The 16,721-nt window shown below is 39.5% G+C and overlaps 1 protein-coding gene across 8 annotated transcripts in view; it reads left to right on the top strand.

Moving 5' to 3' along the window:
- Positions 1 to 16,721, top strand: part of CD47 (CD47 molecule) — a 231,861-nt gene that overhangs the window by 33,926 nt on the left and 181,214 nt on the right. For 3 of the 8 annotated variants that reach the window (XM_053386269.1, XM_053386268.1, XM_053386267.1), the window contains exons 9-10: positions 3,334 to 3,362; positions 6,892 to 10,567. In XM_053386269.1, the coding sequence (XP_053242244.1) occupies positions 3,334 to 3,362; positions 6,892 to 6,964 (102 nt within the window). In that variant the 3' untranslated portion in view covers positions 6,965 to 10,567. Of the gene's footprint in view, positions 1 to 3,219; positions 3,363 to 3,986; positions 4,019 to 6,891; positions 10,568 to 16,721 lie in introns of those variants that run through there. The other 5 variants (XM_053386272.1, XM_053386275.1, XM_053386274.1 and 2 more) reach the window with 5 other exon arrangements.

The following is a 16,721-nucleotide window of genomic DNA, read 5'->3' as shown; positions in this document are numbered from 1 at the left end:
TACAGCTACTGTTAAAAGGAGGAGATCCAGTCCTTTCCCCTGCAAATTGTAAAATCCGTCTGTGCAGGACGGCCTTTGATCTATCATGTAAGCTGCCTGGGTTGCACTTCACACTGTTCTGGATATGTCAGGTTGCAAATAAGACACCTGCCCTATGCCCTAGTGCAGACCTAACATTTATGCCAATGGCTAGGAGATCAAGAATGTACCTTAAGCTTCCACACATCCTCTTTCCCTGTCCCATTAGGCCCTAACCACACTTCTTTTACAATGGGAGTTTTTAGACTGGCTGCAAGGCAATCATGTTAACCATGCTTTGTTTATTGATTTCTTTTTTTAAAAAAATGTACAGACATTCTCTCTCCCCCCGCCCCATGCGTGTCCTACTCATGCGCGGCCGCTTTTACATGGGTTGCTGTGAAATAAAGAAATAAAATGATTGAAATGGCACGCCTTCCCTCTCTTGGAGCTGCTGCCTGCAAGTTGCTCAGGTGCTACTGCTTGGGTCACCTGCCCTCACTTGGTACTGCTGCCTGGAAGTCACTCTCAGCTGCTCACTCACTGCGATGGGAGAAATCGGAGGGAAGGCTGGGAGCAGCAGCCCCAAGCAAGAGAAGGCACACTGGGCAGTGGCCCCAAGCAACTTCCAGGCAGCAGTTCCAGCAGTGCACGCGAGTCTCTCCCTCCCCACCCCACGTGCCCTCCCTATTAAAGTTGGGTGCTCCTCCCTTTTTGCAATTTCAGTTATGTGCACAGGGGCCCGGAACATAATGCCCCACATAAGTGGTGGGATGCCTGTATACACAACCCTTTGGTTAAAATCATTTGAGGTGCATAACTCTCAATAAAAAACAGTAATAACAAACCCCATAAACAATTAAAAAGCACTGGGAAATGCAACCTTTAATATAGCCAGCAGAGAGAGAAACATGTATGCAGCGAGCAGTTACAATCCTGGCCTTAATTTTTTCTTGTATCCACTCCAGATAATACACTTTGACTATATTGATTGGTCTTTTATCAACTCCTTGCCAAATTTAGTACACCTCAAATGTTTTTTTCAAGTCTGACAAAGTTTTCCTGAAACCCTGGGGTTCTTTTTTTCTTCTTCATACCAGGCAAAATTTATTAGTATTTTTTTGCCAGTTAATGGTTATTTCAGAAGATACTGGCAGTGGTATATTCAAAAAATAAAAACCGTCTTTGAGCCTACTGTAATTTCTGGGGCAGACCTTTTCCACACGCAAAATACGTTTAAACATAATGCATGACTTTTTAAGGATTAACTTTAGTTAGCTTTTCCATACTTTGCATAAATACTTAATGGGGAAGTCTCTCCATTAAATCAGATATTTTGTTAATTTTTTGTTGTCTTATCTGAGTTAAAACAACCCGTCCAGTTTGTAAAATTAATTTTGTAACAGAAATCACATTAAATTCCTTAATTGGGTTCAGTAGCTTCTCAAAAGAGTTATTTGAATAATATATAAATAATGCCACAGCATCTGCTTATGAATTAATTTTAATATCCTACTGTCCCATCTTAATGCTACTTACTGCCTGATTAGACCCTGACGCTTTGGCTCAAGGCTCAATAGTTAGGGGGAAATGAATTTAAAAATAGATAGGGTAAACTGAACGTACACCACTAACTGAGACAGAAGTATATGAGTTAGTACGTATATATCTTCAATATTCCTGTAGAAAATTTCCCAACCAGATCAGCATTTTCCAGAATCAGGTACAAATAGCTCCATTCTAAATAGTCAAAAGCTTTTTCCACATAAAAATATATAACCCTCTATGGTTTTTAGACTTAGTAATCACATCAATTATATTCAAAAGATTCCTTATATTCATTTCTAATTTATGTTTTTCTTAAATAAAACTTAACTTATCTTCTGCAGTATACTTCCCAATGATTGTGTTGCCCAGATTTTAAACTCTTGTTTTAAAAGGGTGATGGGTTGGTAAGATTTGACTCCAGAAGCATCTTTATCCTTTCTTAAGGATAAAGAAGCCTATGTTTTTGGAAAAGTTTGTTCTTGCATATCTGCATTTAATGACTCCAGAAGAAGATATGACAATGAATTTCAAGAAAATATTATGATATTTAGTAGCAAAACCATCTGTTCTTGTTTTAGTATCATTTTAATTCAACAACAGCTGTATAGAGCTCAATAACTGTAACTGGCCTTTGAGGATTTTCAATATCTGTTTTCTTTCAAGAGGGAGAATCTGAGGGCTACATAACATTTCCTTAATTCATATGCAGTGTCCTTTGGCTTTGTATCAGCCCTGTCCCTGTTCTTCAATTGCTGAACCATGTTACTAGATTATTTTACATCGATAGATGAAAGTAATCTGTTTGGCTGGTAGCCTTTTTGGGGAAAAAATGCCTTGAAATGTTTTGGGTGCAATTGATTAGGCCAATTTGCTTTCTTGGGACTTCTATCTTGCCTACTTTTGTCTTAAACATAGGCATATTCTCCTGCCCCTAATTGTTGAATTTGACTGATAAGATCCTTCAAATCCCTTCCCTTTTTGTTATTAAATAGGCCACACTATGTTATCAAGACCCTCATCACTGATTTTGAGGCCTTCCAACCAGTGACTATAGTGGTCTCAGAAGAATTATTAATTCAGAAATATTTCTGCTTCTTAGCAATCACAATCTGATATTGTAGTAATAAATTCTTGACTTGCCAACAGCTATTTCCTGATTGGGTCTTATCACATGTCTGCTCTGTTGTAATGAGAGCATACCTTCAAGTTCATATGTGTAAGTTCATAGATACAGATGATCAGAAGAAGTTGAGAATGGAAGGATGAGTAGATATCACACCGTTGTATAAATACTGGGAGAAGGAATGCTTAATGTTCAGAAGCCTTGGAAAGAAAAGCCTACTTTTAAGGCTGGGGTCTCATAAAACATCCTCTTTGCTCCAGTAGGCTCCAAATGGAGGGTTAAATGTACACTCATCATTGCACTGGGATCTACACTCCATGTGTTCTTTCTCTCTTGTCCAAATCAGCTCCCCTGGGAGCTAAGGGACTAGCAATCTTGCAATTTTGGGGAGGGGAGATGAGGCTGTGAGCCAACCTGTGGGACACATTTTCTCTCTGCTCTTGACTACATGTTGTCATTACTGGCCCTAGAGCTAACAGCCTGCCATTAACCTAATTAATGTTCTGCTGTTTCTTGTATTTGTTTTGTAGAATCATTATTTATTGTATATGTCAATTAGAGTCATTTAATTTGGGAGATCCAAGCTAGACATGAAGACATTTATATTTATATATACACACATATATATTTTAAATATTTTACAGAAAGCTGTCGAAGAACCGCTTAATGGTAGGTAGTAATTGAAATCTTGATCTATATTCAGGGACTTGGTTTTTGTTCCAGTCCAAAAATTAGCTTTGGGGGCTGTATAAAAAATGTATACAAGGTAATGAAAAAATATTCCTGACCTTAAATTATTGGTCTTTCATAGATCTCTTATGGGTATTAGAAAATAGCTTATGGCTCTGTAATTCTTGGTTTATCTGGACCTTTTCAAAGTTCAGATGGCTTTCTTTTTTAGGATAAATACCACTTTGATCTTATAAATTCATTTGCCAAAAGGAATTAGTTTCTTAATGAAAGATTTGTTCCTTCTGAAAAGTAGATATGAGTTATCTTTTGCATGGGGTTCACAAGTTTCTAGGATAGTGCTTAGCAAAACTTGGGGTTTTTTTGGTGTTTTGCCTTTTGGTCTCTGATTTCCTCATTTGATCCAACTGGTATGGGGGGAAAACCCACTGAATGCTGATGTAGAATCAAGAGAAAGGCTGGTTGTGCATCAGACCCTCTAATTTCTTTTCCATTACATGGAACTCTTGCATGTCTTAAATTACAATATATTTTAACACTGTTTCTACTAAACTGCTGTTTACTCCTTGCTTCTCTAACTACTAACGTTTTGCTTGGTTTTGCAAAGATGCGAAAGGAGTGATGTTAGAATGATGGTAAGTTTTGCCTGTGTTTATTAGCTTTGCTTTTCAGTAGGGCTATGGGATTTTTCCTTTGTTTTGATTTTTTCCCTTTTTCATGAAACAGGAGGCACACTTCAAAGCATTAGTACTTCTAGTTATTAGTTTTTCTAGTAAGACACAATCCTTGAATATTTCACCAGAAATAGTCCCTGAGGTCCAGTTTTTCTAGCTATGAATTAAGGTGTGTGCGGGTGTCTCCAAATAGTGGCGGTTTATAGTCACTTTAAAGCCATTGGCAAACTTCCTTATTTCCAGCATCTTTACAGATTTTAGTTTTGCAGCTGTGGCTCCATAAATCCATTTGCTGCATCAAATGGCCCTGGCCCCTTATTAAATCAGGCAGGGGGCTTTGCAGTCCACAGATCGCCATCCCAAAATTTCAGTCAACTGCTGAGCCCCAGAATGCAATGCAACAGAGAACAGTAATAGAAAGGAGCTTCTTCCTTCTCCAAAGCCAATAACAATATGAAGCAACTCTGCTACATCTTCCCCAGCCCTTTGGCAAATGCGGATGACTAGGGAAGGAGTCAACAGCGCGCACAAATAATGGCTGGCTACTGAGCCAGGGTAAAACTTGTAGATGTCTGTTTGCCTCCCTTGAGAGGCTCACAGCCTTGTAGCAAAGAATGCAGTTCACAAATAGAACATACACTAATGGCAAACATATTATCTGAGTGTGGAGGTTGTGGAGCCAAAATTTCGACACCCTCACACAAGAGGGAGGTTATCAGCAGTCCCAAGGTTTGCAAGAGAAAGAGAGAGAGCCTGAAAAGGGAGAAGAGGGGAATGAGACCGAAACAGTCCAATCAGTACAAAACATGCTAAATGGCTAAAGTATATTGAGTGGAGGAATTGGATTGGAACATCTTGAAAGAAGGTAGGACTGACTGGAAAACTGAATGAGAGCCTTCTACTGTGCAAGGTTTGCTGCAGATTCCACTTGGCTGTGAATGGCCTACAGGCAAAGTTGCCAGGCACACACAGGGTCAGGGGGAAGAGTTTCCTGCAACATTGCTTAGCTGGTGGTCAGGAACCCTGACCATGAACACCCCTCCACACTGCAACATTTTGAATTGCCACTTTATTCCTGTTTTTCAAATTACTTTCCTTCCTTTATAAATAAAGGCAAAATAGTATTGGTGGTGGATGTGATCAGAAAAAATGGTATTGGTAGTGGATGTGATCAGTCTGTTAGACTAATGCTTACTAAAAATACTGATTTTCCTAATTTTGTTATTAATCCACAGGGAATTGAGCAGGATGGGAAATAAGTGTTCATGTTTTACATACTTCATTAATCTCTGGCTTGCTATTTAGTTCAGTGGCTTCTGTATTAATCTTGATTTCATGGGAATCGAGATTAATTAATCTAGGACCGCAACTGAACTTGCAAGTAATTAGGTCTTAGTCATTCAAGCAATTCATCAATGAGATAATCATGAGTGTTTAATCTGTTTGTTCCAACTGTTTGTGCATCTTCTTAACACTAGATTCAATGAGAAAGTAAGTAAAATTCATTAAACCCCACTTGTACTGTGTTAAAGAGTCGATGGGGATACTTGAAGTGTAAAATAAGAGGACATTATTATTCAATTTATATCCTACCTTTTTTGCAAGGAGCTCAAGGGTTCCCCCCTCCCCGTTTTTTTCTTCACAGCAACCCTTTGATGTAGGCTAGGCTGAAATACTCAGTCTGGACTTGACAGTCCTCTTCATACTCTCTCGTCAGTACTTGGTCTGTCTTTAGACTGTCAGAAGACAGTTCAACTACACAAAAATTATGCTCTGTCATCCCAACGTCTTGTTGATTTTTAACTAAGAATGAACAAGTCCAAATGGAATGTCCACTGAAGATCTGCCACAGTTTGACCTTTTTGGTTCCACTACCCTGTCTTAAGAAGCTGGTCTCCAATGTCAACTGACATCATGGAAAGTCTTGCAAGGCATATAGATACCCCTTTTATTAATTGTGTTAGCATAACTCTTTCTTGTTACACTAACTGAAGAACACCTGTTATGCTCAAGGTCTCTTTTAGAAGTAAACTGCCAATCTTTTTGTCTCATTCAGAACTATCTACAAATCAAACCCTTTTTATAACAGAACATCATTCATTCATTCACGTAACCTGGTCATGTCACTGTTTCTCCACATGGACATACAAACCTGACTTGTACTGACATCTCATTTGCGCATAACAGTAAGCCATGGTTAATTAAACTACAGTTTATTAAACCGTAGTTTGACTATCCAAACCCACCTCCTTAACTATTGTTTGTTTGGTATCAGCAAACAACATTCTCAAGCCATGATTTATTGTTGGCTTGTGAAACTTGGTTTGTGTTAAGGAAGGCTTGTGAGTACACCAAGCCATAATTAACTCTGGTTTGTTTAGCCACCCCACCCAAGATGTTTGCCAAGCTACAAAGGAATAGCTAGAAAACACTAGATCTTTACAGGACACTCTGGAGAGCCACTGGCAGTCAGAGCCAGATGGACCAAACACATCATGCTAAGCCATGATTTGTTTGGCTCTCCAGGGTGTGCTGTAAAGATCTTTTGCATCACATGACAATTTAACTGGAGATGCTAAGGGTGGAACTTGGGACCTTCTGCATTCAGTCTTACACTTCAAATACATCCTCGAATAGGTTTGTGGAACTGAAAATAGCTGCAAAAACCAATTGATGCTGATCTTTCATAATGTATATAGTGAATGGCTATTATTCCTATCTCAAGCAACCTACCTTAAGTTCTGAAGGCACTCGCTCGATTTATCAGATTTAACTGTTTGTTTTTAAAGTGTCCCAAATTTCAGATAATAATTTTGTGGTTTATTTTTCCCTTCCCAGCAAAGTAAAGCAATCTGGCAATGGACATGGAAACAAGTGGAGAAAGACTTTTGTTGATACACCGTGGCCTTGATGATGCACTACTCAAAGAAAAAGAAAATCAGGAAATTAGTTGTTTTGCATGTGTGAAAAAGTGCTGTAATGACTTATGAGGTAACTTTATAGTCACAGGAGTTGTGGTAATGTTTAAAAGAGAAATGAGTGTATGCACGTGAGTTTATTTTTATTTCTCTCCTTTTTGGTTAGATGAGGGAAAGAATACAAAGGACTCTCTCTCTCTCTCTCTTTTTACCCACCGTTTTGTGTCTCTTTAGTGCTGCACTGTTGAACTGCCACTTTTCCAGACTTCATGAAAGGACTACTTTCCAACATAACAGTGTTTGGCACATTAGCGCCTTTCTGTCCTGGGCCAATTTCTGTGATGCTATACAGCAGCTACTTCTTACATGAAGTAGCACTCCTAGCCTCAAAACTGGGGAGCAGTGTTGAAGGAAGGGAAGCAGAAGAGTTGCTCATGAGTCCGCGGTTCTCACTTTTTCTTTTTTTACTTTTTAAAAAACTTTTTGTACATATAACTGTTCAGTGCTAATGTATTTGCTCGACCTTTCCCAACCTAGTTGTCCCTCAAGTGTGTTGAACTACAACTCCCCGTCAGCACCAGCCACACAGCCATGCTGGATGTCGCTGATAGGAGTCACATTCCAAAACATCTGAAGGGGTAATGGGTTGGTGAAGGATGATTTATATTACGAAACAAATGTTTTTTTTTCCTGGTAGCCTGCAACATGGCCAGTACCGGCTCTATATTTAGAAGAGGTTAAGCTTAAGCTAGCATTGGTATGACTGAAAGTTATTGCAGGGTCACAGAAGATAAATCAATGGGACCACTTACACAAATCTTTGTACTGCATGATAAACGATGCTATTTTTTTCCATCTTGCTTTTACACACTAACCTGGTTCACATTACACAAAACAGTGGCCAAGTGCAATGACCTGGGTATGCAGGCTCCCAGGGAGGAGACGATAGCTGCCTTGCTCTTCCCTAGTTGTTTTGTTGCTGCATTGCACACCATGCTAAGACATGGTGTGGCTTAGCATGTTGTCCCATCTCAGGCTTGAAGTCTAGTTCTGCAGGGCAAACTGCAAACCAAGAACAAACTTTACTTGCAGCTCATCATTAGTTTTGATAAGAGTTAAACCACGAGCCTGGGTTAGATGGTATGGGGAGTCAAAACATGGCTCAGTGTGGTCCAGCAGCAGAATGACCAGAGGAGGGTAAAGTGGCCGTGATGTCATGTTCACGCTAAGCCAGTTTGGCACAATGTGCAAAAACTGCCTAATTCCAATCTTACCTTTTTGACGTTTTCTATGACAAATACAGAAACAATATTCAAATGAGAAAACTATTTATATTAAGCACTGTTCATACCCTATGTGGTGTGAATGTGAGTGGATACATTACAAGATGAACAGATATTGTTTGTATTATAATATTTTTGAAAAACGATCGTCATTAGTCTTTTCTAAATAAGAGCCTGGTTTCCAACTCTCTCAGATGATCACAAAAGTCCCATCCACGCACTTCCTGTTAGTATTCCTGCTGTATATACTGTAATTCTTTGTGTGCTTTGGTGATCAGTATTGTAGTCAAAGTAACTTTCTCTTTTTTCCTATTCTTTAATTAAAATGCTCTTTAAAATTAAGGACCGAGTTCAGCTTTCGTGGCACAAATCCCAATTTCTACACTGCTGAATGTAGTAGTCCTTTAATGTTCATGAGGCTGAGAATCATCCCATAACACTTATGCTAATTAAATCCTATTTCTTTTCCATCTCCTGCAGTTAGTTGCCAGAAACTTATGCGCAGAAACAGGAGTTGTTCTTTTTTGGTCTATAGATTGCCAGCATTCCAAATTAAGCTGCAATTTTTTTTGAAACTATGATTTCTGTGATCTCGTCTTTCAGTTATTTACATATACAGGATTTATTATTTATTTTTATTAAATTTTGTATACTGCCTATATCCATAGATCTCAGGGCAGTTCACAATATATAATTACAATATAAAAACACACAAAATACATAATAAAAAAGGACAGAAACAAACCAATAATCCCCGCTTCATTCAAGAGGTTTTAAGGAACTGTATTCCTGTTTCCATCCCACTAAAATATTCTGTGTAGACTCCATTCAAGAAATTGCATTAAAAAATCATTGTGTGCTCTTCTGCAACTTCCCAATAAGAATCTATCCACTTTAAATGGACTGCAAGATTCATTGTATTGAAACATAGCGTTCTGAGCCCCTAAATTGTGGAGTTTCCCTTTTGGAAGTTCAGGTCAATTTCGTGAAATGCTCTTTATTAAAATGTTCAGTGGGACTTTTGCTCAGTCTCCTGATAGCCCTCTCCCCTCAAATAAAACTGCGTTTCACATCTACATAGCTAAAATGTTTTATTTTAATCTAGTTAGCTAATTGTTACTACCTGAACAACCACTACCACAATGAAGGCTGAGAGCATAGACTTCTTGAGTAGCTGAAGGCCTGATGATGCTAAAGGCAAGTTCCCCACACCCCCACTCATTGCCCCATTCAGTACAGCAGTTAATGAACAAAACATTTGCCTGAATAAAGGGGCTTATTAGAGAGATCTGATGCAGTTTGTTTCTCATTTTTTAAATGGCTGTGCTCCCTGGGAGCAGGAATATCATAGATTGCCTCTGATTTTGAATGTTTGCTTTGCTTCTTTTTTTATTATTACTCTGGTAGCATTGTTCAATGCTCATATTCCTGCATTGGTTTTCCAAAATTTATTCTTAGATTTCTGGGTACTATTGTTTGATCCTCTGATAACTACCAAACTGGGTAAAAGGGCTACATTCTCATGTCTGCCCCTAACTGAGGTAGGTATTTGAAGATCGTAAATATTCATGTAAAGATGGCAGGATTAGGTGGTAAGCTTGTACATTGGCTTTAAATCTTAAGGTTTGGGATCTTGGATCTCTCTTTTTAAAAATTAAGATACTATTGTGCATGTGTTTGAGGTCCGCCATCCTGAATGCAAAACAAAATTCAATATATCCCATTAGTTGGTGATCCGTCCACGTGTTCCGTAGCATCGTAGTAAGTTGATTCATTGCTGATGCATCTCATTTCTGGAGCATGCAGAAAATGAGAATTCTGCAAATTCATTCCATGCTATATTTGAAGTCTAGTCCTGCTGTTTGCCTTGCAAGACTATATGATTTTGTTTGAAAAAGCACTAAAAACAACTTATGTAGCCCACAAACGGGTAAAGCCAAATTCTTTCCTATAAATAAATATTCCTTCGTCTTACAGAAAGACTTTGATTCTGATTATGCCCTTTTGAGAACGTCATAACATGTACAAGAGGGTCCTGTGCTTTAAATTTCATACGGCCGTCATTCAGAAGAGAAGGTTTTCCTAAACTAGTCCTTTATTTCTCCCGATGTTTAAGAAACCAAAGTGGTTATGCCTGTTTTAATACTTGTGATTGGGGTTTCCTTTTTCTTTTTGTATAAATATAAAGCCAAATCTTTGTTGTTTGACCATTTGGAAAAAATCTTCAGTCTTTTAAACATAACAGTGTTTTTATTTATTGAACATAGCTTTGTAAATCAACTATATAATTAAAATAAAAGTGTTTTAATTTTTTGAGGGTCTTTCTCCTTGCGTTCTCGAAGTTACTAACAATTATTTTTAGGCCTGCTAGACTACTTTTCTTTCAAATTAACCCTGAAAAGTTTGTTGCAAATTGTTACTAATTCAGTTTTTCACAGTATGCTTAACCATGCCCCTTTATTTTATTGAAAATATATTAACATTAAAACAGAAATGTCAGTGACACAGTTTTCAGCCGGTGGGTTCAATGCTATGTTCTAAATTAGCATATTAGCACTAAATGTTGAAATTTCTTTAAAACCATGCAAAGAAAAAAAGCTTAAATAATTAAATTTCTGGGAGCTAGTGTAAATATAATGGAAATAACTTAGCAAAGTGTAAAATGCTCTCTTCTGTGCTGTGGAGAAATCATGGTGAGGTGCATTTTAAGACATTGAAGTTGGTAATGTACATTAACCATTCAAGGCATGTTATAGCATTATGGGGTGGGGGTGGGGAGTTGGCTAACTTTTTGATTACTTGACCTGAGAAACGTCAGCAAGACCTATGAAGGAAAAATTATTTTCAGATCAGATGCTTGTCAGATTCATACCTTTTAGCAGTTACTTTTATGGCACATCCCTTCTCAGGTTAAAAATTATTCAGAAGAGCTTCCATAGAAAGCAAATATTTTATTATGCCTGGGACATCTTGGTGTTTTGTAGGCAAGGTTTGAGGAGTTCATATAGTGACAAGAAGGTCTGTTTGGGTGGGGCATAATTTATTGGTAGGAAAATGAAGCAGGGAAGGCAAATGAGATTTCAAAGATAGAATGCCTGATGTTAACAGCTGCAGATCCATTAGCATTCCAGTTTTAAATAAAATTGAGTCTGATTCACCTCATGCTTCAGAATATGTTGTTTAAGACTGAACAATTTATATGTTTTACAAGGGAAAATATAAGGTATGTGAAGTGTAGGTGACCTTGTAACCGAAGCAACCCAGAAAACGCAGGTGAATGTTTCCTGAACTTCTCCATCCTCTTGGCATTGGTAGTACAAAAGCTTCCTTAGAATTCTAGATTTAAAAAAAACACACACAAAAATCCTTTGCTGCCAAGAGCAACAAAATATTTAAAGCACATCTTGATGTGTTTTGTTCGTAAAAATTCAGCCCAAACTGTTTCTAACCTTCTGCTGATGTTTCTCTTTCTCCCACTCCCTCCATTCTTGTTTTAAACTTGACTGTCTTATGTTGCAATTTTCTGAATTCCCACTTCACATGCTTACATTTTCTGCCTTTACTTTCCTGTCAGGCATGCAGCATTAGCATATTACCATAAGCATACATTGGACTTGGTTAATCCAATAAATTATCTATTTATTTCATATATTTATGTATCATTTAATAACAGAACAGTTTCCAAGTAGTTTACAAAACCCCCCACAAATTAATAATGAAACTATAAATTATTATTATTTCTCCAGCCACTCTGGGTGGCTTACAGCATATCTGAAAACATAAAACATCAAGAGTTAAAAACCTCCCAAATAAAACAATAAAATTCTCAAAAAGCATAAACTTGACAGCGCATTTTTAATACATCTTGAGAGTCAGGGAAGTGACTAACTAGCCTGACCACAAGCCACCCCTTTTTCCAAATGCTGCTGCTTTCATGCTAGACCTTGCTATGGCCATTGTTGGCTGCCATGTTCAAGGCTGGGCAGGAGTTTTTCCACTTGACAAATTGGCACCAGCCACTTAGTTTTTGTCCACCTCTTAGAAGTCATCACTACTTTGTGAGGTTAGGCATTGGGTAAGCCTTAGTCTTGGCTGGAGGGGAGGTTGTAGCCTCTGCTTGCCCTCCTTGGTTAAGGGTATCCCATTAAAGGGATCTGTGAGGAGTTCCTTCTGTTTGACACCCAGATGGGAGCTAGGGCCACAGAACTCCAGCAGGGACCCCTCAGGGGGTACCCCTATTTGATGTAGGTCATAGTATTGCGAAGGTTACCTGGATACATGTTTAAGGTGTGCTCAAAGACTACAGACACAGCAACTGGAGAAAAGAAAGTAAAATTTATTGCTGACAGCAATAGGTCCAGTGGAGTTCTCTCCCAAGGACTGGACCCTGATCATTTGTGCTCTGGGCTTATATACCTTTTTCCAGATAGCGTTAGGCATTACATATTCATTGTTGTTGTTTAGTCGTTTAGTCGTGTCCGACTCTTCGTGACCCCATGGACCAGAGCACGCCAGGCACCCCTGTCTTCCACTGCCTCCCGCAGTTTGATCAGACTCATGTTTGTAGCTTCAAGAACACCATCCAACCACCTCATCCTCTGTCGTCCCCTTCTCCTTGTGCCCTCCATCTTTCCCAGCATCAGGGTCTTTTCCAGGGAGTCTTCTCATGAGGTGGCCAAAGTATTGGAGCCTCAGCTTCACAATCTGTCCTTCCAGTGAGCACTCAGGGCTGATTTCCTTAAGAATGGATACGTTTGATCTTCTTACAGTCCATGGGACTCTCAAGAGTCTCCTCCAGCACTATAATTCAAAAGCATCAATTCTTCGGCGATCAGCCTTTTTTATGGTCCAGCTCTCACTTCCATACATCACTACTGGGAAAACCATGGCTTTAACTATGCGGACCTTTCTTGGCAAGGTGATGTCTCTGCTTTTTAAGATGCTGTCTAGGTTTGCCATCGCCTTTCTCCCAAGGAGCAGGCGTCTTTTAATTTCGTGACTGCTGTCACCATCTGCAGTGATCATGGAGTAAAATCTCTCACTGCCTCCATTTCTTCCCCTTCTATTTGCCAGGAGGTGATGGGCCCAGTGGCCATGATCTTTGTTTTTTTGATGTTGAGCTTCAGACCATATTTTGCGCTCTCCTCTTTCACCCTCATTAAAAGGTTCTTTAATTCCTCCTCACTTTCTGCCATCAAGGTTGTGTCATCTGCATATCTGAGGTTGTTGATATTTCTTCCGGCAATCTTAATTCCGGTTTGGGATTCATCCAGCCCAGCCTTTCACATGATGAATTCTGCATATAAGTTAAATAAGCAGGGAGACAATATACAGCCTTGCCGTACTCCTTTCCCAATTTTGAACCAGTTGTTCCATATCCAGTTCTAACTGTAGCTTCTTGTCCCACATAGAGATTTCTCAGGAGACAGATGAGGTGATCAGGCACTCCCATTTCTTTAAGAACTTGCCATAGTTTGCTGTGGTCGACACAGTCAAAGGCTTTTGCATAGTCAATGAAGCAGAAGTAGATGTCTTTCTGGAACTCTCTAACTTTCCCCATAATCCAGCGCATGTTTGCAATTTGGTCTCTGATTCCTCTGCCTCTTCTAAATCCAGCTTGCATTTCTGGGAGTTCTCGGTCCACATACTGCTTAAGCCTGCCTTGTAGAATTTTAAGCATAACCTTTCTAGTGTGTGAAATGAGTGCAATTGTGCGGTAGTTGGAGCATTCTTTGGCACTTCCCTTCTTTGGGATTGGGATGTAGACTGATCTTCTCCAATCCTCTGGCCACTGCTGAGTTTTCCAAATTTGCTGGCATATTGAGTGTAGCACCTTAACAGCATCATCTTTTAAAATTTTAAATAGTTCAGCTGGAATATCATCACTTCCACTGGCTTTGTTATTAGCAGTGCTTTCTAAGGCCCATTTGACTTCACTCTCCAGGATGTCTGGCTCAAGGTCAACAACCACACTGCCTGGGGTATACGAGACATCCATTTCTTTCTGGTATAGTTCCTCTGTGTATTCTTGCCACCTCTTCTTGATGTCTTCTGCTTCTGTTAGGTCCTTTCCACTTTTGTCTTTTATTATGGAAATCTTTGTACGAAATGTTCCTTTCATATCTCCAATTTTCTTGAACAGATCTCTGGTTTTTCCCATTCTATTGTTTTCCTCTATTTCTTTGCATTGCTTGTTTAAGAAGGCCTTTTTGTCTCTCCTTGCTATTTTTTGGAAATCTGCATTCAATTTCCTGTATCTTTCACTATCTCCCTCGCATTTTGCTTGCCTTCTCTCCCCCGCTATTTGTAAGGCCTCGTTGGACAACTACTTTGCTTTCTTGCATTTCCTTTTCATTGGGATGGTTTTAGTTGCTGCCTCCTGTATAATGTTACGAGCCTCCATCCATAGTTCTTCAGGCACTCTGTCCACCAAATCTAAATCCTTAAACCTGTTCCTCACTTCCACTGTGTATTCATAAGGGATTTGACTTAGATTGTATCTTACTGGTCCAGTGGTTTTTCCTACTTTCTTCAGTTTAAGCTTGAATTTTGCTATGAGAAGCTGATGATCTGAGCCACAGTCAGCTCCAGGTCTTGTTTTTGCTGACTGTATAGAGCTTCTCCATCTTTGGCTGCAGAGAATATAATCAATCTGATTTCGATGCTGCCCATCTGGTGATGTCCATGTGTAGAGTCGTCTCTTGTGTTGTTGGAAAAGAGTGTTTGTGATGGCCAGCTTGTTCTCTTGGCAGAACTCTATTAGCCTTTGCCCTGCTTCGTTTTGAACTCCAAGGCCAAGCTTGCCAGTTGTTCCTTTTATCTCTTGACTCCCTACTTTAGCATTCCAATCCCCTATAATGAGAAGAACATCCTTCTTTGGTGTCATTTCTATAAGGTGTTGTAAGTCTTCATAGAATTGGTCGATTTCAGTTTCTTCAGCACCAGTGGTTGGTGCATAAACTTGGATTACTGTGATGTTAAAAGGTCTGCCTTGGATTCGTATCGAGATCATTCTATCATTTTTGAGATTGCATCCCAGTACAGCTTTTGCCACTCTTTTGTTGACTATGAGGGCCACTCCATTTCTTTTACGGGATTCTTGCCCACAGTAGTAGATGTGATGGTTATCCGAACTGAATTCACCCATTCCCGTCCATTTTAGTTCACTGACGCCCAGGATGTCAATATTTATTCTTGCCATCTCATTTTTGACCACATCCAACTTACCCAGGTTCATGGTTCTTACATTCCAGGTTCCTATGCAATATTTTTCTTTACAGCATTGGACTTTCCTTTCGCTTCCAGGCATATCCGCAACTGAGCGTCCTTTCGGCTTTGGCCCAGCCGCTTCATCAGCTCTGAATCTACTTGTACTTGTCCTCCGCTCTTCCTCAGTAGCGTGTTGGATGCCTTCCGACCTGAGGGGCTCATCTTCCAGCGTCATAACTTTTATATGCCTGTTGTCTTTGTCCATGGAGTTTTCTTGGCAGGGATACTGGAGTGGCTTGCCGGTTCCTGCTCCAGGTGGATCACGTTTGGTCAAAACTCTCCACTATGACCTGTCCATCTTGGGTGGCCCTGCACGGCATAGCTCATAGCTTCTCTGAGTTATTCAAGCCCCTTCGCCATGGCAAGGCAGTGATCCATGAAGGAGTACATATTCATAAACTGCAGCAAAATTAAACCAATAAGCTTGGACACCACCCTTCCTATATCCTCCTATGTCCATATAAAGATTACTTCTGCTTTCCATATAATTGCTCATTATTTTAGTAATTACTCATATACTGTTATCAGCAAGCAAAGCAAAAATCCTCAATGGGCAGACAAAGCCCTCAAACCGCCTCCGGTTATCAGACATCCTGTGTACTATGTGGAAAGCACCCAACTTGGACATCCTGTTTCACTGAACATTGGGTTAAGATGACCGTCCCATGGCTATGATGGATGTCTTCCTTACAAACTGCAAACACAGCTAAATGCATTTATGTTTTCTGCTAACATAGCAATAAGGCTAAGAGAAAGGCACAGCATTTGGCTTTTTAGAATTAGGCACTTTTGGCACTATAAGGTAAAGTGAGGCGCAACAATATATATAAGGCCCAATGATATAACTGTATGCTTTCTTTAGGGGGCCTTGCCACAATAGCTCCTCGCCCATGATGTGGTTGACCCTTAGGCAGACTCCTAACAGACAGGCTGGAGTTAAATAAATGGCTTCACCCAACGCCTACGCCAAACCACATCTGTAACCAACAAAGTTGTACTGTATTTGAACCCCCGTAACACTATATGCTGCTGTCTGGTCTGCTTATTTCATTACACAGGGAGCAACTGGGTCTCTGGGCTTTGGCATGCAATTAATTTTGTTTTCCCAACGTTTCCTTATCTGTTAATTTCTGTATTGTATTTGACTTCTGTGCAATGCAAAAGCCGCTGCTGGGAATATAGCCAAATATGGCACAAG

This window comes from Podarcis raffonei, chromosome 4 (genome assembly GCF_027172205.1).
Source record: "Podarcis raffonei isolate rPodRaf1 chromosome 4, rPodRaf1.pri, whole genome shotgun sequence".
Classification (NCBI taxonomy): Eukaryota; Metazoa; Chordata; class Lepidosauria; order Squamata; family Lacertidae; genus Podarcis; species Podarcis raffonei.
This window is presented reverse-complemented; position numbering and strand designations above follow the sequence as displayed.